Raw genomic sequence first — 27646 nt, 5'->3', positions numbered from 1 at the left:
CTAAAATGATCTCAAAAACCATGTGCCCACCACCATGAAGTCCTTCTGGCCCAGAGGCTTGCTGAGTCTAAACTCAACTCAACTCTGTTGGAGTCCCTGCGTTTTGTCTCCGAATTTGTTTTTGACAGAGATGGGACATTGAGCGACAGCTGTGTTTGCTGGTGGTGGGGGGGAGTGATTTGTGTTCTGTCTCCAGCCCCTCCCACCCTCCCCAGGGTCCCAGGAAAGGGGTGTTCACTTTCACTCAAGCACCTGCCATTTGACTGAGCCAGGCATGTTATCCTTGGCTGCCTGAGTTGTCATAAACATAGTAATCAGGATTCTGGAAGGGGCCATCGGGGCCTTCTCGGGCCATAAATAGTTTTCTTTTGCCTGCCCAAGATGTACTTTGCCTGCTGCCTGCCCTATAAAACCACCTTGCAGGTTTCACAACCGCCTCGGAGTTTATTTAGTGCTAATGCCACAGACGGGGCCTCCCTGACCTGGGAGGATACACATGTTTTTATGGTTTCTTTCTCACCAGGACTCTGCACACCAGGGAACTTGTATAAATAAGGAAACTGAGATACAGGGAAACATAAATGTTTGTGGAAGGTTGACATCATAGGTTGCCCCAGGAATAAAATGTATGCCTCTCAGTTTGCAAGCTATTTGAGAATACCTGTCTGTCCGTACTGGCCTCCTGGGTTCGTGGTGCAGAGCACGCTGGTCTCCTGGCTTCCAGGGAGCATGAGGAGTTAGTATTGGATGTGGCAAGTGCTAGGTACCCCTGTCACTGTCCCTGTCCCCTCAGCAGGTACGACCTTGTGTACTTTCAGAGAGAGCCAAAGAGCCCTGGAGGGGGAGACAGGAGACATGGGTGTTTGGGTTTTGTTTTTTTTCTGTTTTTTCTTTTCTTTTTACACAGCTTAAATATTTTCTCTTGTTGTAAAAGTAGGACAAACATGATGTAAAAAATCCTAATAGGAACAGAAATATAAAAAATAGGTAATCTAACCCTGCAGAGAAAACCAAAGGTGAATATCTTTTGCCTTAACTATGCATCTTTAGCTAGCAGATGCGGGCATATTTAGTAGAAAAAATATATATACATGTACATATATATTTTTTTTCTTTTTGTAAAATTCAAATCATGCCATGTTCTGTTATGTGACTTGTTCTTTTCACTTAACTTAGGCTCTCAATACATAGCTTAATTGATTTCTAGACTTCTTTCACATTAGTACATAAAAACTTATTCTAACACTTTTGTATGAATTTGCCATAACTTACATCCTTGACTGATGGATTTTACAGTGAGGCCTGAGTTTTAATCGCAAATCTGCCACTATTTAATTGGCCGCAGATTAAGTCTGGGAACTTCTCCTAGGCTTCAGTTTCCTCCTATACAGTGAAGATTGTGGATGCGATGGCCTCCCAGTTTTAACATTCCGTGACTCTGAAGCTTACAGGGATGTTGAAGTTGCTCGGCGAGTGAACCACCCAAATTCTGCAGGCAAGTCAGGCACCCGTAAAAGAAGGTCACTCTCAGTCAAGGGCGTATGTTCTGTGAAGTATTTTCAAGTGTCATCGAAGGCATCTGCGTTTACTCTCCACGTCAAGCCAAGGTCGAATCATGACTCCGCGTCCATTTGCTGTCTGCATAGCATGTTCCAAGTCAACATCATAAGAAATAAGCATTTACCCTGTGTCTGTCCTCTGGTGTGTTTACCAGAAAACCAGCAGAGTCCTCTAGACTCTGAGCCAGATGAAACGAGGCCGCACCTATAGGAGATGAGTCTGAGGCACAGAAATATTTTATTGAAAATCGAACCTACCTTTAGAGGCCGAGGAAGCACTTTGAGACAATTCTCTCGCTCCTCGGGTCTGTTGCCTTGAGCCACATTTTTATTGCAACCCTGTGCGTTATTTGAACTGAAATTATTCTTTGAACTCATCTGCCAGACCTGTTCCCACCTGCACCGTGGGGCATTGAAAGGTCTCAGAACCTTCATACACAAGTCTGTTTGCGCCTTTCACATTTCCACCCATCTATAAAAGATTTGTGGGTGGGTTGAGAGGTCTGGAATGCAGCCACAAGAACCATTTAGAAACAGCATCTGATTTTTTAAATGGGTGGCCCCAGCATGTGAAAATGTACAGAACAGGCCCCTGTTCTCATGTGGGGGCATTTGTGGTCAGCGCTGGCCTGCAGGCCTGCTGAAGCCACCTCCAGGCTGGGAAAGGGTGATTGTCCCTTTAGGTTAGTAATTAGGGCTTCAATTGCAACTGACACCTTAGCTCTCTTAGAGACTTGACCTTGGGCTGGTGCACATGTGGCACCTGGAAGCTCAGCAGCTGGCTGTCGGCAGGGCTGGTCAACACTTCACACCAAAAATTCAAGGTGGTGAGATCTTATGATCCTCTCCAAAGCCGTCTGCTCTCCTACTCCAGATCACATCTTTTTAAAATTTATTTTTGGTGATTTTAAATTTTAATGTAATTTCTAACTTACAGAATAGTTTCAAGAATGGTACAAGGAACTCCCATATACCCTTTGTCTAGATTTACTGCCTTACATTTTGCCCCATTTACCTTATATGTGTGTGTTTGTATGTATTATCTATCTATCTCTCTATCTAATCTATCATGTATCAACCACCTATGCATTTTTAGTGTAGGTTGGAGGCATTGTGGCTATCGCATCTAACTACTTTAGCACGAATTTCCTAAGAACGTAGGCTTTCTCTTACACAATCATAGTATAGTTATATTGTTTCCCAGTCTAGGATCATCCTGGCCCATCTTTTAACTATTGGAGGAACGCAGGAACAAACACTGATTTGTGGGAGCCTCCTGGACACCGTGCGTGGCACCAACATCCTGACATACGTTGTGGCATTTCCTCCTCTAAACAGCCCTGTGAAATCAATTTCCATTTTCCCTGTTTTATAGACAAACAAACTTAGGCCTGGAGAAGCTCAGTAACTTGCCCAGGTCTCCCAGTTATTCACTGGGGGAGCCAAGACCCAAACCTTGGTCTGTCTGACCCCCCTGCTGCCCTAACACTGGAGCCTGCTGACCGTAAAGCACACACCTGTGGGTCTGTCCCCAGCGAGGCGCCAGGCCCAGCTGTCTCCAGTTCATCTCCATGTCATCCCAACTGTCCTAGGCACTGTGGAAGCAGAGTCACTCGGCACAGCAGAGCTCAGAAGCCAGCTGCCCCATAAAGACACAAACAATCATGTCTGAACAACAAACCTGTTTGTGAATGTGTGCATGGTTCAACAGCTGGGCCGCACGGAGAGAGAGGACAGACATGACATGCATGGGGACAGGGAGTGGGAAAGACACGTTTCCTGTTTATGCCAAGCACAGTTGGGGAAAGTTATCATTATCCTGGATCTTGGGGTTAGCTTGGCAAGGCTTCTGGGAGGAGTGGAATTTTACAACTTAGAGGCACATAAGCATAGATATTTTACAGCTGGAAAAGACTTTAGACACAGAGGCCACGTCCCTCATTCCAGACATGGGAGACTGAGGCTCAGAAAGGGAAACTAGTTTGCCCCTGTCTTATACCTTGTCAGTGACTGAACTGGTGCTAGACGCCCGGTCTTCTGACTTGCCGAGTCGGGTTCCTACCACCACAGGCAGGAGTTCTTAGCTTTTTACAGCCAAACCCCCTTTATTATTTACTCCTCCACCCTTATCTGCTGCTGTCCTAGACTCCATATTTGGAAAAATTGTATCTCCCAAAATTCTTCTATTAATGAGTAATTAATTAGTTGCCCATTTTTAGTAATCAAAGACACAAACAAGCCGCTTAGACTTTCTGATCAGCCTGGTATTACCTGCAAAGACCCTTGACAGCTTAGAGTCTCCTGGTTGGGGATTACTGTACAACCTCATGCTGCTTGCTCAAAAGCACTTGGGAAATGTGTTTTTAAAATTTGAGTGAAAACTTTAATCGAGACCCATTCACTTCGGGGCCCTTTGTAAGGTTGTGTGCACTGTATATATGGCTCTCTTTGGTGACTGGCTCCTGAGAGGGTGGTTCTTCTTCAGGAGGTGTATTCTACTGCCAAACAGCAGCGGTTGCTGAACTCACGCTCAGATAAAGGCCTCCTGAGTTGCTGTTTCAGTCTGGAGGAGACAGTGACAGAGGCAGTGGCACTTGGTGCCCAGTTGCTAGGCAACTGGACAGGCAAGGAGCCGGGACTGGCCCTGAACCACCCTGCACGTCTGCTCCGTCATCCAACACAGATGAGCCCAGGCCGATGAGCAAGGGCACATGGGTCAGAAACGTGCCCTGTGGAGAGGAGGCCCGGGCAGGGTGCTCAGCCACATCGTCCTGTGGATAAACCCAGAGGACCAGCCGCTTGCTGTGCTGGAGTGCTCAGCAGGGGCTGTGTCTGCATGTGAGGCACTCAGCCTAGTGAGAAGCAAACATCCTGCCTCTTCCCAGTGCTGCCACCTCCCCCGCCCCCTGCCCCACCCCTGGAGAAGGACTCATGCCTCCTTAGCCAGGCTGGGTCTCACAAATCTCCCAGCTCAGGGAGAGCTCCATTGCACTTCAGGGAGACCCTGGGATGCTTTGGGGATAGCCTGAGCTGCAAGCTAAATCGTTGTTCCACTTTGGGAAAGTGCTTGGGGGTCCGAAAGGGGCACTTGGGCTTCTGCGAATCAGGCTGAACCATGCAAGGAAATGGACACTCATTGTCCCCAGCCAAAATGAGACAAATGAGGGCTTTCATGGTGCAATTACCCAAGTATTAGCCCTTGTGAGGGATGAGGCCGCAGCTCCATTCTCTCTGCATTCATTACCTTAGCAGAGCTGGACCCACATCAAACGTAATTATCATAGAAAACAGTGATTATGCAAATGTAGGCTCTGATATGAGAACGTGTTTCAGAGTTGGAAAATTGCATCCTTCTCTTCCACACTGGGCTGACTTATGAATACTAAATCTTGAACCTCCCAGAGATTCCAGGCACTGATTCAAGTTTGAGTGAATCAGACAGACACACGTCGTCCCTCCAAGAGCTTTGATCCTAATGACCAGGTCTTGGCTTCCAAGCTGTGTCTCTCCCAGTGCTTTTGGGGCTGAGGCTGGGGTGGAGGTGGGGGCAGCAGGCTGGACCGGAGTTAGCTTTTCTTTTATTCATTGAATGTATTGGGCTGGTGAGCAAGATTTTATGTTGAAGAAAGGATTCCAAGGCTAAAAAAAATTTGAAAACCACTGCCCTAAACCACAGGTTGTTGCTGGGAATGTCTATGTATATGTATCAGGTTTCCACAAACCCTTTCTGTGATTTTTTTTCTTTGTTGAAATTTTTTAAAATTAGGAGTCAGATCATACAGAGGTACATAAGAAACAGGTTAAGCCTATCTCCCCTTGCTCCTTTCCAGTTGTGCCCCTCTGAAGATAACGGTATGACAGGTTAATATGTATCCTTCCACACCTTTCTCTCCCTGTGCTGATATCCTTTAACATTTTTTTTATGGTGAAAATTTTCAAATTCAACAATAGAGAGACTAGTATAATTAACCCCTATTTACCCATCACCCAGTTCTAATAATTATCCAAATTTTATAATACTTTCTTTCTCTACTCCTTTCTCATATATACATATTTTTTCTTTTACAAAAAAGGCATCATCCTATACATACTACTGGAGCCTGTTTTTTTACTAGTGTGTCATGAAGATTATTCGTATCAGCACATTTACCTCCTTCATTTAATGGCTGTGTAGTATTCTGTTGTATGCTTGAATCATCATTTATTCAAACATTCCTCTACTGTTGGACATTTGGGTGGTTTCCAGAATTTTTTGCCACCTTAAAAATGACTGCAATTTAAATGTCCTTGTACATAAGTCTTTACATATAGGTGCTTTTATTTTTGTAGGGTTGATTTCCAAAAATGGGATGGCGCCATCATGGGCCATGTATCTTTGAAGTTTTATTAATATCACTAATGTATGTTCTAAAGGTTGTAGATGTTCGACCTCCCACCAGCAACATATGGCTGTGCCTGTTTCCTGACATCCTGGAAAGCCCTTAATTATTGCTCATTCAAAATGTTGTGAATCCTTTTTGAAAAGAGATGACATGAAATTGATATTTTATGCGTCTGTGAATGGATTATTTTTCTACATTCATTTCATAAATTACAGTTTTGCAGCCATTATATAGGGGAAGATAGCCATGAGGATTGTCTGGAGAGTGGGAAAGAGAGAAATGACTTTTGAAGACCAGCCCCTGCTCTTTGTTCCCAGCAGTTTGCACAGCGGAAAGTGGGTGCTGGCCGTGTGTTGCACATCTGCAATCTCCCCGAAGGAAGCTGCACTGAGAATGATGTCATTAACCTGGGGCTGCCCTTTGGAAAGGTCACCAATTACATCCTCATGAAATCCACTAACCAGGTAGGTCTGGGTAGTTTCTCACTGGTAGGTATGGGATAGACTACACACTGGGGTAAGGCAACTACATAACTAAATTTTATTTTTAAAGAAGCTGTTCTTACCATAAAGAAGTGATACACAGCTGGCATACTCATTGTGAGAAATAAGCACCATTCCTAAAAAGGAATAAACGCTCACTCGATTGTGGAGAAGAAAAGAATTTATTCACGGTATTGCAAGAACGGGTACCCAACCAAATGTGGGGGTTGGCGCGCAGAACGATAGATTCAGCAGTATTTATCCCCTAAACCTAACCGCAAGTCCCTCCCCTGTTTCTCCATTGGCTGGATACTCCAGAGGTTACATTCTATTCGACAAGCCTAACTCACCCGCCCAAATTTGAAACATTTGAAATACGTTTCCCGCACAAATTTGCAACATTAGGAACGGTTGGAACAAATCTCCACCCCTGACTATAATGGTTATGCCCAGGCCTCTTTAGAGCCAGTCCAGGCTAGTTTGGTAACAAGTTATGAGGCTATTTGGAGAACCTCTATTCCGAGGCTCCACCCTGCAAGGATAGTAGATAGTGGGCAGATAAGCAGGGGGACTGACTGTGGATTACAGTTTGTCTTTTTAACCTTCTACCAATTCCTTAACTGCCCCACCCTGCTAGGCACACCTGTCCTGTGTGAAAGCTAAACTTAATCTCATTCTCACACTCATGCTATGGCACAGAGGTTTTCTTGTTGGCAGTGATTTCCCCTTGTAGGAGGGGAGATTTTTCTCTTTACCCTACCCTTCTTGCAATGGGTACAACCTTTGTGAGTTGCCTAGAGGTGAGGGAAGATGCTCTGGAATGGGGTATACATTAATATAGGAAAAATAACTGGTCCCCAGAATAGAAATCCATGGGCTTGAGTCTCTTCACTGTGTTGTCACCCCCAGCCAGCCAATGCTACAATCTGAACTTCTGATGGATGCCTGGTAAGCCCAAGGCACTATGAACCCTTAACCAATTGAGATTGAGCCCTTGGGGACCGAATATGTTTGTCTCCATTTCTAAAATCAAAGGGGAAAATTGTTATACTATGAACAGTTATAAATCAGAATGTTTTCTCCTTATTCTTCAATTTAATTTTTTTTTACACTTGTCACATCCATATTTATTGATTGCATTGGGGAAATAATGAAGTAGGATGATTTATTTGCAAAATCAAGAAGTAAAAAGAAAGATGTTTCTGCTAGTTCTTGCTGGCTATTCAAAGCTTCTGTGGGGGAACGGAGCCCTGAAGCTTCTCACTCTATCATCTTGATTGGATTGTCTTTTATTTTTAGTAAATATTTAGACTTGATGACTCTGAGGGACAGGCTTCTTTTCTTAATCAAGGCCTAACCTTTGGAGACTCAAAGCCACGTCAGACAAAGGCAGACACTACAATGCCTCACCAATATGGACTAACTACAATATGTAAACTTAAAATTGAATCTTAAAACACAGCCTAACAGGGGAACAATGATTGTAATGGTAAGCTCTTACAGCAGTCAAATCTATTCCTGAATTGTAATGGCTATCTCCAAACTCTGAGACACTGAGCCCTTTGTGTATAACCTGATTGGCCTCTGGAACATTGGGTATCTGTGTGACACCTGAAACTCAGAGCTAAGAGCTTGGCAGATATGAATGTCAGTATTAGCACGCACAGCAACTGTTAAAAAAAAAAAAAAAAAAGCTGAAAAAGAGCCCAGACTTCAATTAGAGATATGAATGAAGCAGATCTGGCTAAGACTAGGGCAATCAGGCCAAAGGGTGAAGGTTGAAACTGACTGTGTTAAAAATTCAACTTCCATGTGAGACCAAGGGAAGAGATGTTTATTTGGTGCAGCATCTGTATTTTCTAAGCAGTATAACTTCTACAGTCAGTTTGTTCAAACGCCACAATTACATGGAACTTTGAATAGGAAGTGAGATGTGGTAGGTTTGTGTAGGTTAGAGTGAAATAGTGACACATCCCAAAATAATTTAGGCAGAGAATAAAAATACATATGCAGGGCCCCCTGAGGAGCTGGGGGGAAATGCGGAAGTGTTGGACTTCCTCACCTGGACTGTTGCTGATGTTCTCACAAACATTGAAGACTGGTGGTTTGATGTACCACGCCCTCTGTCATGGGACTTTCCCTTATGAAGCTCGTTACTGCAAAGGAGAGGCTAAACCTGCATATAATTGTGCCTAAGAGTCTCCCCCTGAGTACCCTTTTGTTGCTCAGATGTGGCCCTCTCTCCCTAGCTAAGCCACCTCGGCAGGTGAATTCACTGCCCTCCCCCCTAGGTGGGACCTGACTCCCAGGGGTGTAAATCTCCCTGGCAATGCAGGATATGACTCCCGGGGATAAATTTGGACTTGGCATCATGAGATTGAGAACATCTTCTTGACCAAAAGGGGGATGCAAACTGAAACAAAATGAAGTTTCAGTGGCTGAGGGATTTCAAATGGAGTCAAGAGGTCACTCTGGTGGACATTCTTACGCACTATATAGATAACACTTTTTAGGTTTTAGTATATTGGAAAGCTAGAAGTAAATACCTGAAACTACTAAACTCCAATCCAGTAGCTTTGACTTTTGAAGAAATTGTATAACAATGTAGCTTACAAGGGGTGACAGTGTGATTGTTAAAGCCTTGTGGATCACACTCCTTTTGTCCAGTGTATGGATAAATGAGTAGAAAAATGGGGACAAAAACTAAATGAAAAATAGGGTGGGATGGGGTGGATGATTTGGGTGTTCTTTTTTACTTTTATTTTTTATTCTTTTCGGTTTAAGGAAAGTGTTCAAAAATAGATTGGGATGATGAAAGCATAACTATATGATGGTACTGTGAACAGTTGATTGTACACCATGGATGATTATTATGGTATGTGAATGTATTTCAATAAAACTGAATTTAATTTTAAAAAGCCACATCACATCACTAGCGGTGTTCCTCCGTCAACCTGGGGATAGATAAATCACTTATTCTCTTTGTTCGTACTGCTCAGAAATTCTATTTTGGGTAAATGTCCAAAATTCAGCTTACACCATTAATAAAGAGAAATTAACTGGATTCTTACTATTCTCATTTGACTGGTGAGATCTAGAGGTGCTAAAATGTTTGCATCAAGAAAGAGGCACCTAGAAAACTGGGTAGCAAAATTTGAAATGTAGCCCTGGAGTATCTTAACTTCTTAGTCTCCCGTGCTGTTGCTACAGACTGAGACAGCGTGGAGAAAATCAAGGTGTCTGAGATTCCAAGACAAATGTGAAGGAAGGTGGGGGGTGGTGAGTAGGCTTGTTTAGACTTTTTCTAATTCTGCCAGGAAATACTCAGTTTAAGAAAATGGGAGGGTGGGGACCCACAGCTGGGGCTCCCTTATCACTGACCACTTTTAGAGGGACCAGAATCAGTGCACTATCAGTACTATACAAACCAAACAAATCTAAGAGACAATAGCAGCAACACACCTGCCGTAGCAGCTCCTGCGGTAAACTGAAAGATGTCAAAACAGTCTATTGAGAATTCTCTGTAGACACAGGTTGAATGGAAAAGCCCCCCTTCTTTCTAAGTGCTTTATTGGAACAGTTAAATAAAGAGGAAAGATATGGAAATATAAGTGGGTTTTTTCCTCTTTAAGCCGTACGGACTCAGCCTTCCCTCATGCCTGAGCCTCTGATTTTTTTTTTAGTATATTTCTTTTCAACGAATAGAAGCGCTTGGATAACCAGGACTTGTGACTGTGTCTCCCACCATCACCCCCACCAAATAGCAAGACTTTGCAAGCATCAGCCCAGGTCCATATGTGCAGCAGACACCCAGGAACCTGGGTTAATGGGCCCTCCCATCCCAGGGGGGGCTCCCATGGGATGATGTAGGCCAGGGTAGACGTACATAATTAAGAAATGATGTCTGGTAACTGTAGGGTTCAGAAAAGGGACTGTCTTATAATGAGCTCTTTTAGTGAAGTTAATAAATAGATCTTTGGATCAGATGAGATCACAGAGAGTTCTTCCTTGTACTGATTATTTTTCTTTTTTATCAAGGTATAAAATATATTTCTAGAGGGCTTAAGGTACACTAATCTTTTTTTAATTCATTTTTATTGAGATATATTCACACACCATGCAGTCATATAAAGCATACATTTGGTTGTTCGCCGTACCATTATATAGTTGTGTGTTCATCACCAAAATTAATTTTTGAACATTTTCATTACCACACACACAAAAATAATAAGAATAAAAATTTCAGTGAAAAAGAACAATTAAAGTAAAAAAGAACACTGTGTGCTTTTTTTTTTTTTTTTTTTTTGCCCCCATTTTTCTACTCATCCATCCATACACTGGACAAAGGGGAGTGTGGTCCATATGGCTTTCCCAATCACATTGTCCCCCCTCATAAGCTACATTTTTATACAATCATCTTCAAGATTCATGAGTTCTGGGTTGTAGCTTGATTATTTCAGATATTTATTGCTAGCTATTCCAATTCATTAGAACATAAAAAGGGTTGTCTATATTTTGCATAAGAGTGCCCACCAGAGTGACCTTTTAGATTCTCTCAGCCACTGAAACTTATCTCATTTCCTTTCACATCCCCCTTTTGGTCAAGAAGATGTTCTCTATCCCATGATGCCGGATCTAGATTCCTCCTCGGGAGTCATATTCCACATTGCCAGGGAGGTTCACTCCCCTGGGTGTCAGATCCCACGTAGCGGGGAAAGGTGCACTAGTCTTAAATGTACAACTTCATTACTTTTTTACATTTGTATATCCATGTAATTGCCACCCATATCGAAATATAGAATATTTCCAGAACCTCAGAATGTTTTCTTCATGCCGCATCCCAGTCAATACCCCTCCACCCCATGGAGATATACAACTCTGATTTCTATCGCCATCTAGTAATTTTAAATATTTTTGAATGAACTTCGGAAAAATGGAATCATACTTTGTACTGAGTTTGTTGACTGTCAAAATGCAAAAGTCCATTGTATGTCCTTCCTTTTTTCCCTAGGCTTTTTTAGAGATGGCTTACACAGAAGCTGCCCAGGCCATGGTCCAGTATTACCAAGAAAAATCTGCTGTGATCAATGGTGAGAAGTTGCTCATCCGGATGTCCAAGAGATACAAGGAATTGCAGCTGAAGGTAAAGCATTCTTTTGGTCATTCAGTCATTCAACAAGCATCAGAAAAAGTGTCTCCTACTTGTCAGGCATTGACCTAAGTTCCAGCAGGTAGGGGAGGGCAGGAAGAAATTCAAGGGTTTCTTTCTGCCTCTGAGAAGCTACCATGGGGAACAAACCATTACAACCTGGCAAGGACTGTGCTCATTGAGGTAGGCACAGAATGCAAAGGGCTGCTTGAGATGGGATGGCTAGCCAGCTTGGAGTCAAGGAAGATTTTACAGGGGAAGTGATTTTTGCACTGGATCTTAAAGGACAAAGTAGGAAGAGAAAGGTGGTTGTTTTTCAGTGGTGGGAGTTCCAGGCGAGAGCCCTCTCTTCTTCCCTAGCTTTTTCTTCCTCTGCCACCACCCTTGATCTCTCCCTCTTCCATATTTATGTCTTAAGCCCAATAGAAGTCCTAAGCATCGCAGGACTAAATTGGTTGCTGTCAGATCTCTGGGATGAATTCAGGTAATTCCAAACAGGGCTTTTTTTTTTTCTCTCATTTTAACTTGTTCTACATTTCTTTTTTTTTTTTTTTTTTTTTTTAATATTAGCAGTTGTAGGTTTACAGAAATATCATGCAGAAATTACAGAGTTCCCATATCCCACCCCACCTCCAGTTTTCCCTGTTAACATTTGCATTACTGTGATAACTTGGTTACAATTACTGACACAATATTATTATAATTATACTATTAACTATAGTCCATTGTTTACATTAGGATTCACTGGGTGTTGTAGTTCTGTGACTTTTTTTTTTTAATTTTTATTTTGGTAACATATACAACCTAAAATTTCCCATTTTGTCTACTTTTCAATTATACAATTCAGTGGGGTTAATTCCATTCACAATGTTGTGACACCATCACCATCTACATTTCTTTTTGCTCTGCTTTTCTTTATTTGTTTTTGTTTTCTTGAGAAGTATAACATATATACAGAAAAGTGACTAATTACATAAATGTTCAGTTAAATCACATAAAGCCACCCCCAAAGTAAAAATTAGAACACTGACACTACTCTTCTATATACGCCTTCTTAAACATAGTCTGGTTTTACCTAATTTTGAACTTTGCATGAATGGACTCATACTATGTTCTTTTGTGTCTTACTTCTTTCATTCAACATTGTGTCATCCATGTTGTTGGGTGTATCTTTTTTGTTGTTATATAATTTTTTATTGTACGACTATACAATTTATTTATCCACTCTACTGCTGAGGGACATTTGAGTTGTTCCCAATTTTAGGATATTAGGGACACTACTGTGCACATTCTCAACACGTTATCCTGAACATGCATGAACATGTAGCTAGATATAGAACTAACAGTAGAATTTCCAGGTCATAGGGTGTGCTTACCCTCATCTTTACTAGATAATAGCAAGCTGTTTTCAAAATGTTTTCCCCAAATTTACACTCCTACTGCTACGTGTGAGAGTCCCAGTGATCCACACTCTTGCTGACCTGTGGTCTTTTCTGACTGTAATGGTATGTTATGGTTTGATTTTGTGTTTTTCTGACTATTAGTTGAGGTTGAGCACTTTTTCAATATATTTATTGGTTATTACATCTGAATTTTCTCTTGAGGGAAGTTTGTTTTCAAGTCATTTGCCTGTATTTTCCTCTTGGATTGTTTCTTCTCATTGGTTGGTGGGAGTTCTCTTAACTGGAACACTTAGTCTATTTGTATTTATTGTAATTAATACTGTATTTGCATTTAAATCTATCGTCTTATTTTGAGGTTTCTACTGCCCCAATTGATAGAGATTTTCAAGCTCACTTCAGCTCATTCCACATTTACTCGGGATCCATTTTGTTCTAGACCCACAGCCCTTAATCTACCCTTAAGGGTTGAAGTCAGAAGACAAAGGCTCAGTAGTTGTTTCTAGCTGGGACTAGCATTCTGACAAGTCTGCATATGTAGATCAGTAATATGTCAGTTGCCAAAATCCTGATTCTTCTTTGCTTGCATTATTGTTTCTGAAGTTCCTTTGCCAACAGTTCTGCTTCAGGCAGAACCTGGCTTTTTTTTTTTTTTTTTTTTTTTTTCTGTCTAATGAAAGCATATTGCTTTTCTCAGACAAATAAGAGATCTCACCCCATCCTGTACACAGCCAGAATTCCTGTTCTCCTGGATTCTCCCCTGTGGGCTAGAAGTGAATTTCTGCACTGAGTTCCCGGTGGAGCTTTGGTCTCCAAATGAGATGCTGTCATAAATTTCTAATTAGGATTAATAGCAGTAATCAGCTTCTTAAAGTACCAAAGCACTGTAACACCTTACTGAGGGAGATAAAGGTGGTACGCAAACCTTGGGTTAAAGAGGTCAGATGATCCAGGTTTGTATTCAGCAGGTGTTTGTTGCATGCACACTGTGGGCAGTAACTGGGCTGGGCACCATGGAGATGGAGGTGGCAAGCTAGTGGAGGAGCTCACTGTCTGGTGCGGAAGGGAAAGCATGTAAACATAAAACCCTCAAGACCCATGTGATCTGTGCCAGATCAGATGGTGATGGCACCATTTGAGTCTCTACTCCTTCCTGCTTTGATGAGCTTGGACAAGTTTCCTAACCAATGTGAGCAGCAGTTGCTAACTGGTAAAGTACAATACCATGAACTCTTCAGTTTTAAGCATCTTTTTTTCATGCATTATCTCTTTTGAGTCTCACAATCACCCTACCCTATGAAGTAGATAGGGAAGATAATAACAGTAATTACAACAGTTCAACAAAATAATCACCTTTAATTGAGTCCTGATAGTCTGGGTCAAGTACTGTGCCAAGCAGTTTACCTACATTCTCTACTTTGATCCTGACATCAGTTCTGTCAGACAGGTATCATTATCTCATTTTTGCAGCTGAGGAAACTAAAGCTAATAGAAGCTTGCTAGTAACTTCCCCAACATCATAGTTGCTAGAAGAGCCATGGAGAAAACCTGGGACTGTTTTGTTTTGCACTGTACCTGCATCTCTCGATTATGTTATTATGTCTCTCTTGACCAAATGAAAAAACAGAATTCAGGTAATTTGCTTAAGGTCTCCAAGCCAGTAAGCAGCAGAGATAGTAATCTCACAACGCTTCTCTAACTTAAATGTGCTTACACATCACATGGGGATCTTGTTAAAATGCAGTTACTGATTTAGTAGGTCTGGGGCTGTGAATCTGTCTTTCTAACAAGCTGGTCCTCAGAGTACACTTTGAGTAGCAGGAGTCTTAGGACACATTGTTTTTTAACCTTTAGTAAAGGCTCTCTGCTCCCCAAGCTGTCACACTGCCTTTCAGGGTTATTGTGAAGGTCTCATGGGATAACATATGTGAAAGCATCATAAGGAATGTTTCATAATCCCTACTAATGCATGTTTTATGATCCCTATGATGTCGTGAATCAACTAAGACTTTCTTCAAATAACAGAAATTCATCGTTCTTCTCAATTAAGCGTATTGGCTTAGGCCAAAAAAAAAACAATTTTTTCTTTCTTTCTTTCTTTCTTTCTTTTTTTTTTTTTTGGTTCACTTAAATGAAAAGCCCAGGAGTAGCTCTGGTGCAGGCATGAATTGATTCAGAGCCCAATTTATAATTTATACCCTAAGGGGCTGCTGTCTCTCCACTCAGCCTTCTGTGGCAGAGGCTTTGTTTGGGGCGCCCTGGGATGGCCTCCGGCAGTCCCGGGCTCTCTCCTCTAGGTGGTGCTGCAGTAGCTTCAGCAGCTCCTTCCATTTCCTTCAACAAGAGAGAGCCATAGATTTTCCTAGCAGCTGCCACGGAAGTCCTGAGAGCCGCTCTGATGGGACTAGCCTGGGACATGTACCCACCCGGAACCGCTCTCTGTGGTCGGGGGAGGCAGCACTGTGACTGGCCAGACAGGTGTCACCTGCTCCATCCTGGAGTGACAGCCGGGGAAGAGCAGCTGCTCCAGAAGGGAGACTGGCTACCGGGGAGGGATTCGGCAAAACCTTTTTTCCAAATGTGCCTCTGGACCAAAGGGGCCACCTCATGGGGTCCCACAAGGACTTGCAAAGGTGGAGGGAAAATTCGGTTGGTCTTTCTCCTCTAACTTCCCTTTTTGCCCACCGGGCAAAGTGGAGCTAGAGAAAGGAGCAATTTTAAGGTATTTTTCCTCTTCTTTCTTGAATGATATTTCCTCATGTCTGTATCTTACCTCCCCTTACACTCTTTTTTGTAGGGATTATATTCCTCAGGGTGTTTGGGGCGGGGCCTTCCGCTTAATAGGTGGCTGATAATGTGCCAAATGGATGAGAAGGAGAATCTGAAGGAGCAATCAAAAGTGAGTGTTTTCCTCTGATATTAAGGAATTAAAGAAATTAAAGTCCTTCACAGTGTCATCATTTTCTCAGCCCTGGTCTTGTTTTCATCAATGATAAGCATGTCTTTTTACTGTGTGCTCACCTGGGCCAGTATGCAACTGGCACGCACCAGTACGGCCATCCTGGTTGTTAAAATATCCAAATACTTCTGTGCAGGCAGGTAAAGAGCCCCTGGTCCAAGTCTCCAAGTGCTCTTTTCCCATCTCCTCATACCCTCTCCCTGGGGCTCCTGGGCTCCCTCACAATCCAGCAACTAAAGGGCTCCTGGGTCCCTGCTAAGGCTGACATGCTTTCTGACTGGTCAGTGCGGTTCTGGTGGTTGAACCATCAGATAGGATGGGAAGGCTTCCTCAGTGGGGGGCATTCAGGAGGCTGGTCTTCTGAACAGGAAGCAGAGTTTGGCTTCCAACCTTCACCTGCTTTCTGCACTCCTCTGGTCAGGTTTCCTAGAGGTAGGTGTGACTGTCCTGCGAACCGCGAATCACCTGCGTGGCTTTGCTCAGTGCAAAGTCTCGTGTTGGGAAATCACGTCCCTGCCTTGGGGGAGGGCACAGATCAAGGCCCTGGGGTGGTAACCCTTCTGCTTCATACACTCGTGGGTCTGGCTGGGTGGCCACGGAAGAATTGGCTACAGCGCCCAAGGTTCCCAAGCTCTTAGTCTGTGTTCCTTCCTGCAGTCCTGGACAAGAAGATTGGACTCCTTTCTGGGTTATTCTATAGAGACTTCTCCAATAAGTACAAAATCACAGCATCTTAGATGCACAAGGGAACTTGGGGAAATTTAAACCAGTATCTCCCAATCACTGCATCAGAATCATCAGGGGAGTTGTCAGGCCCTCTTGCCCAGAGATTCTCATTCAGCAGTTTGGGGATGGGACTGAGAGCATTTCCAAGTGGTGAGGGGGCTTGGAATCAGAGCCACTGGTCTCACCAGCCTCCCTAGCCACAGGGAGGGTCTCTGGCCGTGGGAAGTGGGAAGTGGTCTTATGAGTGGTCCATGGCACTCTCAGTTGGGAAGATTAGATCAGCAAGTGATGACTGAGGGGCTTCTCCATGCTAAAAGCTTTAGTGAGTGTAAAACATGATCTTTACTTGGGGCAAATTTGCAATCAAACTGGGGAGGCAAGAATTCTTGTGCAAAATGATCCATGAATGCATAAATTCAGGAGCTACCACAGTTGAGTGGCAGACAGCAGTGTGATTTAGGAGAATAAAGAAGACAGAGATTCCTGAGCAGGGCCACGAAGGATGAGGAGAATTTAGCTAAGCCCAAAGGGGACTTCCAGGCAGAAGGATTCTGGTGAGAAGAGATGTAGAGGCTGGAAAGCCCGGTAACAGTCGGGCTGCTTTGACAGGATTTGGCTCTGATGAAGTCAGGGCTCATCTGGAAGGTTTCAGCATCTTCCCAGGACTCTTGAGGTATGTAAAACAGCTGTAGAGTTGTCAGAGGGCATGAAACTCTCTAGCAGCTCCTTTTATGTTGGCCAAACCCTCTGGGGCTTTTATCAGTGGCCTGCCATGCCTTGAGGCTACTGGTGGATGCCAGATGGGCCTCATTATCCCGCCTTTATAGGTGGAGAAAGTGTGTCTCCCCCAGGTAAAGAGCCTTGACCCCGTGACCCAGCCAGTGGAGAGCAGAGCTCGGGCTGCTCTGGGTGGGCCGAGGTTCTCATCGTGGTGCCTCCCTCGTGCCTGTCAGCACTTGCCTACGACCCCGTGGGACTTGCACTCTGACCCTTGTCTTTGTTGGCCCTGAGTCCTGCTGAGATGTTGATTTTCATCTCAGAGTGGATGAAAAGATACAAGATCTGGGGTTGGCTTCACAGTAAGTGAGGGGGTGGGGGGAAAGGTGGGGGTCTAGATGGAACAGGATTGGTTAGGATTGTTGGAGATGGGTAATGGATTCATGGGGATTCAGTATGTTGTTCTCACTACTTTTGTATATATTTGAAATTTTCTGCAATAAAGTTACCAAAAATTCCATCATAAACATCCTCTGTTTGCTCCCATTTCCATTTTTCTGAGGTGCTTACACCTTTATTTCGCTCAACTTCTTTATGCCTTTAGCCCCAGGATGCGGGGACTGGGCTCGGAGAGGAAAGCTGAGGGAATTTTTTTGGGGTTCTGAAAAGTCAGTTCTGTTTTCCAAAAATTGTTGGCCCTTTCTCTCTCCTTCTCAGATGCCTGCTGGCAGGGCACTTGGTCCAGAGAGTACCAAACGCTCTGCAATTATCGCTTAAAACGGGAGCTGACCCTCTGGTCCTCAGAAGGGGTCTCAGTGCCCATGGTCACCAGCCCATTTGCCAACTGTCCTGCTCTTTTGACTGCACCCTCTGTGGCCCCATCCTCCATCTGTCCAGCCAGTCATCTTGGAACCAGTGTTATGGGGTACCTGCTCCCTGCAAGGCCATGTGCTGGAGCTGGCTGGGCGAAAATGAGCAACCAGAGGCCCTGCCTCCCTGGGGTCTGTGACCTGGATATAAGTAATTCCAAGAGCACTGGGCTGAATGGGGCCCCAGGAGATGTTCTGGGATTGGGAGATGAAAGGGGGCCAGGGGATGTTTAAGCCAAGTAGAGGCTTCTAGCACCCAAGTAGGCACTCTGGACACACCTCTTTGACCCCTGGGGGACTTCATTGGCCACTAGAAGATGTTTTCATCTGTGATGCCTGATTGGCCAGCTCTGCCCCTCATCAGGGGGCATCCCAGAGGGGAAGGGCATGGGAGTGAGGTGCTGTCTGTGATGACTGTGCTATGCAAGATACCTCAGGCTCCTGGAATGGCCCTGACAGCAGCCTGACTCACCCCCTCCCCCACTGGGATCCGCCCCCCACCCCCAGTCTGCTCCTGGATAAACTGAAGGCCTCAGCTGCTCTGTGACAAGCTCAGCCCCCTTCTCTCACCCCAGGCTGTCCCAGATCTGGACTGGAAGAAGCAGTCAGGATTTGAGGTTCTAGAGGAGCAAAGGAACACTGTTTGGGACCTTGGGGACTGTTTTTGCTATAGAAAGTGACCCATCCAGTGCCCTTCCCCCTTTCCTGAAGGAGAATTTTATTTTTATGTTCTGAGAAGTTGCTGTGGTACATCTAACCCAGTTTGGTGGCACATTCTTTAGCCCTTGCCTTTTCCAGCCTGGTGGGGTGAGCCACAGATTTGAGCACCCAGGATGTGGCCTCCCTGGGGATGGCAGGCATCATCACACGGTCCCTTTACTTGATCCCGATGGCTCCACCAGCTCTCCAGAGCCCTGTTTGCACATAGCTTGGCCTGCTGGTGGGCAGAGCAGTGGACTGGCCATCCCAGGCTGTACTTTCCCTTGATGATACAGTAAGGAGCTTCCATTTTGTGGTCCAAGGTGGGCAGGTGGAAGAAGGCAGCTCAGTGGGATCCATGAGTGTAGTCACCTCTAGACAAATCTTCTTGTTCCACCCCAAGGTAGTGACAGATAACCCTGGCTGGGGGACAGGTGGGGTCTCAGGTGAGGCGGTAGGCAGAGGGAAGCACCTGGGCCTCAGCTTTCTTCTCAGCCCAGGCCCACAGTCTTGGGCTTCTTTCTCTGCTTGGTCTTGGGTCTCTGCTTGATGTGCTAGTTGACAGTCCAAGGCCTGGGTGATCTGGGTCATTGCAGTGGCCCCTTATACACTTATAAGGGATCGACCTTTACAGCTACTGTCAGATGTAAGGGGCCATTTTCCAATGCGGTAGGGCCCTTTTAGGGTGGATACCCTAAACACTGCTGAATTCTTTTCTTGAACAGGGGATTTATTGGCTTCTTGACCTCCTACTTCTGCACCTCCACCTGGGCAGGGGCAGTGTCTTCGTTTGGCTTTCTTTCCTCTTGGCATCTTGAGCAGCTGGATGAGAGACTCCTCCCACCTTGAACATTTTATATCCCTTCCCTTTGTCCTAGCCCTGACCTCTCATCCTGAAACCAACAGCAGCTCTTCCTTCATTCTCTACTTTGCTCTGTGTTTTTCCCAACACAAAGCATTGCTCAACAATAATGCAGGCAAGTGGTCATGTGGGAGGACAGAGGACAAAGTACTTATAGAAGTCTAGTCCCAGACAGGTTACATAGCTCACTTCACATCTCCATCCGTAAAATGAGATACATGATGATGTTAGAAACAAGCATTATACCTTAAAGGCACTCACCTGGTTGTGGAGGAGAAAAGAATTTTTTCACCGTCTTGCAAGAACAGTGGCAAACATGACAGGTGCACCAAAAAAAGAACATGGTGATAGTTATATCCTACACCTAATACTCATGTCCCTCCCATTTCCCCATTGGCTGGGTACTGCAGCGGTTACAGCCTATCCGAGAGAGCTAACTAACCCGTCTTTGAGATTTTGAATTGTACAGCCTATCCGAGAGAGCTCATCCAGTTTAAATTTCCCGCTGAGAGTTCCCGCCTTTGATTATAGCTAGCACCAACCTTGGGCTTACGTCAGGGAAGCTCTCTCCTTCCCTTTAACTGTTTGAGCTAGTCTTGTTTAGTTTCCATTTTCCATACTCCACGTTGCCTTTATGTGAAAGCTAAACTTAACCCTTTCTTAACAGTGATACCCAACATCATATTAGGCCTAAGATTTCATGATTCTTTGTAAACTAATTGGATAAAAAGGGTAGTTGATAAATTTCTTAATAAAACTCTTTATCAAAAGTTATTACAGAAGGAGGGTTTTTTTTTGAATGAGGATTTTTTTTAAGTCCTGTTTTTATTTTTTAAATATGATCCTGTTTCTTTTTACTTAACATCATTATTGAGATATAATCCACATACCATTAAATTCACCTGGCTTGATACATTTTTATTGAATGGATGAAATCTGTGTGGTCATTTGGAAGAGATTCCTGCACTTTTTTTCAAGCTCATGAAGACCTCTTTTCATCATTTTACTTTTTTGTCCATGCTGGTTTTACAAAAGGGCTTTGGTTAGGACTTGGGGGCTGGGGCAGCTCCTGTGCTGGCAGCCATGGTTTGTGACCGCTGGCAGGGCTGGGGCCTTGGGCCCCTCACATTCTCACAGTGCCTGCCCGGCACCTCACAGATTTATTTACTCTGAGCATCAGGTGACCCCTGTGGATGAACACTCTGGGGTAAGGTGGTGAGGAGGGCACGGAGCAGGGAGAGGATCTTGGAGTTAAGATGCCTGTTGTCAAGTTCTGATTCTTTAGCTATCTCTGTGACCTTGAACGTGTCTCTTAATTAACCCAGCACCACTCCTGAACTCACCATCCACGTAGAACACAGTGTCGCTGGTGCTCCCTGGAGTTGTGCAGAGAAGACAGTGTCCACACGTGCGAAGTGTGGAGGCTGCAGTCAATGAGCTTCAAGTCTGTTTCCAAGTTCATAATGCTTTTAACCCCTCCCTCCTGTCCCTCCTTCCTTCCTTCCTTCATTCCATTCTTTCCTTTTATGTTTAAAATGTTTTTTTATCTTCATTTTATTGAGATATATTCACATACCACGCAGTCATACAAAACAAATCGTACTTTCGATTGTTTACAGTACCATTACATAGTTGTACATTCATCACCTAAATCAATCCCTGACACCTTCATTAGCACACACACAAAAATAACAAGAATAATAATTAGAGTGAAAAAGAGCAATTGAAGTAGAAAAGAACACTGGGTACCTTTGTCTGTTTGTTTCCTTCCCCTATTTTTCTACTCATCCATCCATAAACTAGACAAAGTGGAGTGTGGTCCTTATGGCTTTCCCAATCCCATAAAATGTTTTTTTTTATTATTATCACTTATTAGGGAGGAGGTGGGAGGGAGGCATTTATGAATGCTGCCCTTTCCCAGCACATGGGTGGGGATGGACACCAGGTTCTCTGGACCATTCAGCCCCATCTCTCTACATTATTTGTCACTCTTCATCTCTTGAATTAAACTTGTTTCTTTCCCACTAAAGGCACTTCCCACTTCCCCCCTTCGGTGGCCTGGGCAGCTTCACCCTGGTGTTTGTGAGGGCGTCTCTTTTCTGATGGCCTCTCTCTGACTTTGCCTAGAAACCAGGGAAAACCGTGGCTGCCATCATCCAGGACATCCATTCCCAGCGGGAGAGGGACATGTTCCGGGAAGCGGACAGGTGAGGCCCTGGCCCAGGGCTCAGGACTGCCCTCCCATATCCCGTTCTTAGGGGTATTTGAGTCGAGCTGTGTCTGGCCCCTGCCCCTGCTCTGCCCACCTGCCTTTCTGGGCCCTGCATTCCCATGTGCTTGGTGCAAAGCATCAGTCCCGTCTGGAAGTTCTGCCCAGATTATACCTCAGGAAAATGCGAGATGCTGGGCTTCCTCCCAGCTGCTCCTCTGCTGGAAAGGAAGACAGGAAGAGGGGTCTGTTAATATTTGGCCCTTTGGGGCAAGTTTACTCTCTCCCAAAACAACCTGAGTGCATGTATGTCTGTGTGTGTGTGTGTGTGTGTGTGTGTCTTCTTCTTAGAGTCAGCTCTTGATGTCAAGAGCTGAATGTAGATGTAGGAACAAGAATATAGATGGTCCAAAAAAGCAGAAACTTGATCACAAGTTCACTCTGAACCTTGAATGCATTCAGCTTTTCAACTCATTTCTTCCAATTGAAGCTTGTGACCATGCCAAGTGGGGCTGCACGTTCACCACCGTTGCTCCCCCAGAGTTTTGTGGAGAGTGGGGGTGGGAGCAGCAGGCGGGCAGCTGGCCGGCACGTCCCGTGGCTCTTACCCAGGGCCACCGCAGAGGGCGCTCTGACCTCACGGGAGAGGGCCTGCGCCCGGCGTTCCCCAGTGATGCTCCTCGCGGGCCACGTCTCTGTGTGGTTTTCCTGTATTTGGGAACCAAATGAAAAATGCCCATCCTTTTAGAATATCGGATATGTGACTCAGTTGATCTGCTTAACAACCAAAAGGCCTTCAGAGCTTGTGTGTGTGTGTGTGTGTGTGTGTGTGTGTGTGTGTGTGTGTGTGTGTGTGTATGTAACCATTCGGGTTTGGGATTTTTATTTGTTGGTTTGGATTTTCTTTTAAGACGTGCTTAAAGCCACACAGTACCAACTGCAGTTCCGTGGCAGAGCACAGCGGGGACTGGGAGGGCTGGCTCTGAACCTTGGGCAGTGCAGTTTCCTTTTCTGGGTTTCAGTTTCTTCATGTGAAACACAAGGCCAGATCTGTAATGTCTATTCCAACCCTAAAATGCCTCCCTAATTCTCTGTTTGGGGAATCTCTTAGCCCCCCACCCCCACCCCCATAACTAGCATCCCTCTTCCACCCCAGGATCTAATAAATTGAGAAATAAACAAGAAAAATGGAGGCCAAGAGGCCACCTTTATTCTAAGGGAAGCCAGCTGAAGGAGTGGCTTCGCGGCCTGTGGCCCAGGGGCCCCTAATTGACGCTGGGGTCAGGCAGCCTCGCCCCCCGCCCCCAGCTGCACACCCCAGGGAGAGTCCAAGGCCTGCTGCCCCAGCACAGCTCACTTCCAAGAGGAAGGAAGGTGGAGTTGAGCCAAACCAGTCTAGCTATTGTTCCCCAGTTCTCGGGAGTGGAAAGAGTAAAGGGACGGAGAGCAGCCAGGACTGTGCTTAGTGAAAATTCCTCCTTGGGGGAGGGAGGGACAGGCTTTCCCCGTGCATCCTTCTGTGTGCGGCTGTGGACAGTCGTGAGTGGCGGATGTACCGCCAGCTAGGGTTGTGTACACAGTTTGTCTGCGTGTGAGACTGTGTGTGTCTACGTATGGGTGGGGGTGGGAAGGGGGGCTGTGGGTGCAGATGTGAAAACCTGCTCCTTTGCTTCCTCGCAGACATGGCCCGGAGAGGCCGCGGTCTCGCAGTCCGGTGAGCAGGTCGCTCTCCCCTCACTCCCACACCCCGAGCTTCACCTCCTGCAGCTCTTCCCACAGCCCCCCAGGCCCTTCCCGGGCCGACTGGGGCAATGGCCGGGACTCGTGGGAGCGCTCTCCCTACGCCCGGCGGGAGGACGAGCGCGACCTGGGCCCCTGGAGGGAGAACGGGGAGGACAAGAGGGACCGGGCGGACGCGTGGGTCCACGATCGCAAACACTGCCCCCGGCAGCTGGACAAAGCCGAGGTAGAGGAGCGTCTCGAAGGAGGGAGGGGCCACCGAGAAAAGTACCCCAGGTCTGGGTCCCCCAGCCCACTTCACTCTGCGTCCAGCTACAAAAGCCGGGAAGACGGCTGCTACCGGAAGGAGCCCAGAGCCAAGTCGGACAAGTATCTAAAGCAGCCGCAGGATGCCCCTGGGCGGTCCAGGAGGTTGCGGGAAAGCAGACACCCTCACCCCGAGGATGCAGGCAAGGACAACGGGCTGGAGCTGAAAGTCACCAGGATCCCTGAGAACGCCAAGTCCAAGCAGAGTGAGAAAAATAAAACCAAGAGAACTGACCGAGACCAAAAAGGAGCCGAAGATAGAAAAGAAAGCAAAACAGCAGAGAATGAGGTAATGCCACAATCTCTTCCCCAGGCCAGGTGAAGCAGGGCATCCCAAAGAAGAAGAAGAAGAAGAAGAGGAGGAGGAGGAGGGGGAGGGGGAGGGGGAGGAGGGGGGAGGAGGAGGAGGAATGAGGATGAGCAGACCTTTATTGAATGTTTACCATGTTCCAGGCACTATGCTAAACACTTTTCTCAATTGTCATTTAATCCTCACAATAACCCTATGAGGTTGGTACTATTCTTGTTACAGATGTGGAAATTGAAGCACAGAGAGGTCAAGTTATTTGCCCAAGGTCACACAGCCAGGAAACAGAAGAGGCAGAATTATACCCAGGCGGTCTGGCTGCAGATCCCAACTGCACCCTGTCGCCTTCACTAAAAGTTGGGGAGGGACATGACGCAAAGTCCTTCTGTGGTCCTGTTTGTCCAGAGTGGAGTGGCCCTGGGCTGTTTGTACCCACAGAGCATGCCAAAGGAGATTAGATCTTTGGACAATTCAGTCCTCTCTCCTGCCAGAAGCATTCACCAATCCTGGGACTTCCATGAGAGGTGGTAAAGGAGAAGCAGCCACCACCCACTAAATTATACTGGGTGCCCAGGGCTTGGCATGTTTTTCTAGACATGGGCAACTGCCCACAGTGTTTTACTTCCATTTCAATAAAAATGCAGGGCAATTGGCTGGCACCTTTCATCCAAATATCTTAAAGGGTTTGGCAACCTTCTACATTGCTTCATTTCATACCATGGGTCACGAGAAGGACTCTGGGTACCAGATGTAATTCTTACTTGGCTTACATTTCCTTCTTGCCAGAGCCTCCTACCTTTAAGTCACTGTGGGATAGTGGAGGATAGGGTGGGGGTGGGGTCTGTATAAAGAACCTGATTTTTTAAATCCTGTGTGCGTATCTTCTAGTCACCCTGACCCAGGAGTTGGTGACAATGAATCTGTCCAAATACTGTTCAGGAACAGGAACACTTAGGAGTCACACATGGGGCCACTGCTCTAGTATTCAGGAGTGCCACCTTGCCTGGTTGTGTGCTAGGCACAGGTGAATGGGCCGTGGTCGAGGTATGGCAAAGACCAAGATCTCATGGTGTAAACCGACTTATAGAAAATACTTGAAACACTGTGGGACTCATGCTGGAATAGAGTGGTGGCTGAGTTGTTCCATGGGCAGTTATTAGCTCTACACAGGGAGAGGAAAGTTGCAAAGAGGAGATGACATTTGAATTGGGGATGAAAAATGAAGAAAAAGGAGTTTGGCATTCTCAATAGAAGATGCAGCAAGAGCCAAAATGAACAAAAACCTGCTGTTTTGAAGAATCTGGAGATACCATGGTTACAGCTTTAGAGCATATTAAAGGATAATTTTTTTTAAAAGTAAAATAATGACTTTCATGCAAACATGAAATGGTTATGTGTCAAAGATTTTATTTAATTCATTAATTAATGAGGGAACAAGTAAGATGTAAAAACATCTTCAAAAGAGAATCCAAAGAGCAGCCATATCTATAGGCAATCAGGAATGCTGAAATGAATTTGCTAATAGATGTAAAAGTGGCCTCTTCCACAAGGGGCGGGAATTCAGTTGCCTCTCTACCAGTTAAAATTCATTTGCATCTTTACAAGCAAGAATTATCTGCATTTCTGTCAGTTTTCCTGCAACTTACAGAGTTGCAAAGTTTCTCAGTCCAAGATAAGTGAAAGGTGCAGAATCCTACAGTATCAGATAACCTGGTAGAGTATACTAGACAGCCACCCAGCATTCTATCAAAAGGACACCCAGTAATCTTTTTTGCCCGGTTCAAGGCCTGCCACAGTTTTTCATGACAGGTCTAGCTAGGTGAAGCTCAGGAGATGAGATTGTGGGTGAGGTAGGGTCACGAAGGGTCTTATGTGCCTCAGTGGGGACTTGAACCAGATCCCCCCAAGGATTTGGTGACCCAGTGAATGTTTTTAAGAAGAGTGCTTACATGCCAGATCATATACAAAGTATTGAACATTTATCTGATAATCCTTTGTCCAACTGGTTTAATTCTTTAACTTGGTCATGGCACAACTTGTTAGTAGGATTACTATCCATGTGAACTGGTTTACTTGTACTCTGCTGTTCACTGTATTGTTGTGAATTATGGATGCAATGTCTGTCCTGTGGTCAATGCAGATTGCTGTGTGGGGGTGAAATGTGGGAGACCCTGGCCCCCAAATGTCTTGAAAACTGCACACAGCAGTTTGCTTGACCTAGGACAACTGAGGTTTGACCTATTCTCCTTGTAATATCAGATGCTAACTGTAATCTATACCCGAAACTACCTCCTCCCTGAGACTCCCTGAGGTACGGTTATCTCTATAATCCTCCCCTCCTCCCTGTTGATTACAGTCAACCCCTCCCTACATTGCACGACCCCACTCCCTGCCTTATGCTCGCATACCCGTTGGAATGTTGAGCCCTTATAAGCAGCTTGTTCAGCCCCCCAAAGGGCAGACTATTTCCACGTTGTGCTCTGAACTGACCATCATTCAGAGCAGCTCCGGAATCCATCCAGAGAAGCTCCTGATTTCAGGGCAATGTGGCTCGACTTCCCCACCCTGTAGGTAAGCCCTATAATAAAAGCTCATGTCTCAAAAAAAAAAAAGAAGAAGAGTGCTTAGGCTTGGAGACGTCCAAGGTACTGGCGGTGGGTCAGTGCCTCTAGAAAGGTGCAGAGGGGAGAAAGTAAGGTCCAGTAAGTCTGGACCTTAGATACCAACCGCCAGTCTGCACACCCTCTGTCTCCCAACGCAAAGGGAAGTGCCCCTCACAATCCTACCCACACTCTTAAACTCCCCTTTGTAACCTCGTTTCTCCTGCTGTTTCACCCACCCTGCTTCTGCTGGTTTGTATTATGTTGCCCATTTAAGGTGAGACACATTATGGATTCCCAGACAGCCCCTGGGTTTCTCTGTAATTCTAGCTCTCTAGTTAGTTCTGCCTCCCAGAACCATAGAGTGGGGTTGGCAGGACTTGCTCAGGTCCCCAACAGATTATTTGTGGGGGATTGGAGCCAGGCAGTCTAATACTATTTGTCAGAATAACAGCACAATGAAATTTTCCTCACCTATCTCAAACTCTAGGTCACGAACTTGAGGAAATCCAGATCTCGTCAGTCCCTGCTCACCGGGCTGGGCCACCCCAGGAGTCAGATAAGAGGGCTGAGGAGGATGTGTCCTGCTGTTCTCTCTGTATACCAGGCACCTCCCACCCTGGGGCCTTTGCATGGTCCCTTGCCCAAGCGGCCCCCAGGCCCAGGAGTCCCCGTGGCTC

General features: G+C 45.4%; 1 protein-coding gene across 1 annotated transcript in view; it reads left to right on the top strand.

The window, feature by feature from the left end:
• RBM20 (RNA binding motif protein 20) overlaps positions 1–27646 on the top strand; it is a 188866-nt gene that overhangs the window by 141142 nt on the left and 20078 nt on the right. The window contains exons 6-9 of the mRNA XM_037805183.1: positions 6262–6405; positions 11435–11566; positions 21932–22011; positions 23694–24348. Of these exons, the coding sequence (XP_037661111.1) occupies positions 6262–6405; positions 11435–11566; positions 21932–22011; positions 23694–24348 (1011 nt within the window). The remainder of the gene's footprint in view (positions 1–6261; positions 6406–11434; positions 11567–21931; positions 22012–23693; positions 24349–27646) is intronic.

Source organism: Choloepus didactylus, chromosome 15, assembly GCF_015220235.1.
Source record: "Choloepus didactylus isolate mChoDid1 chromosome 15, mChoDid1.pri, whole genome shotgun sequence".
NCBI lineage: Eukaryota > Metazoa > Chordata > Mammalia > Pilosa > Megalonychidae > Choloepus > Choloepus didactylus.
The sequence above is the reverse complement of the archived record's forward strand: the minus strand, read 5'-3'. Positions and strand labels throughout refer to the sequence as shown.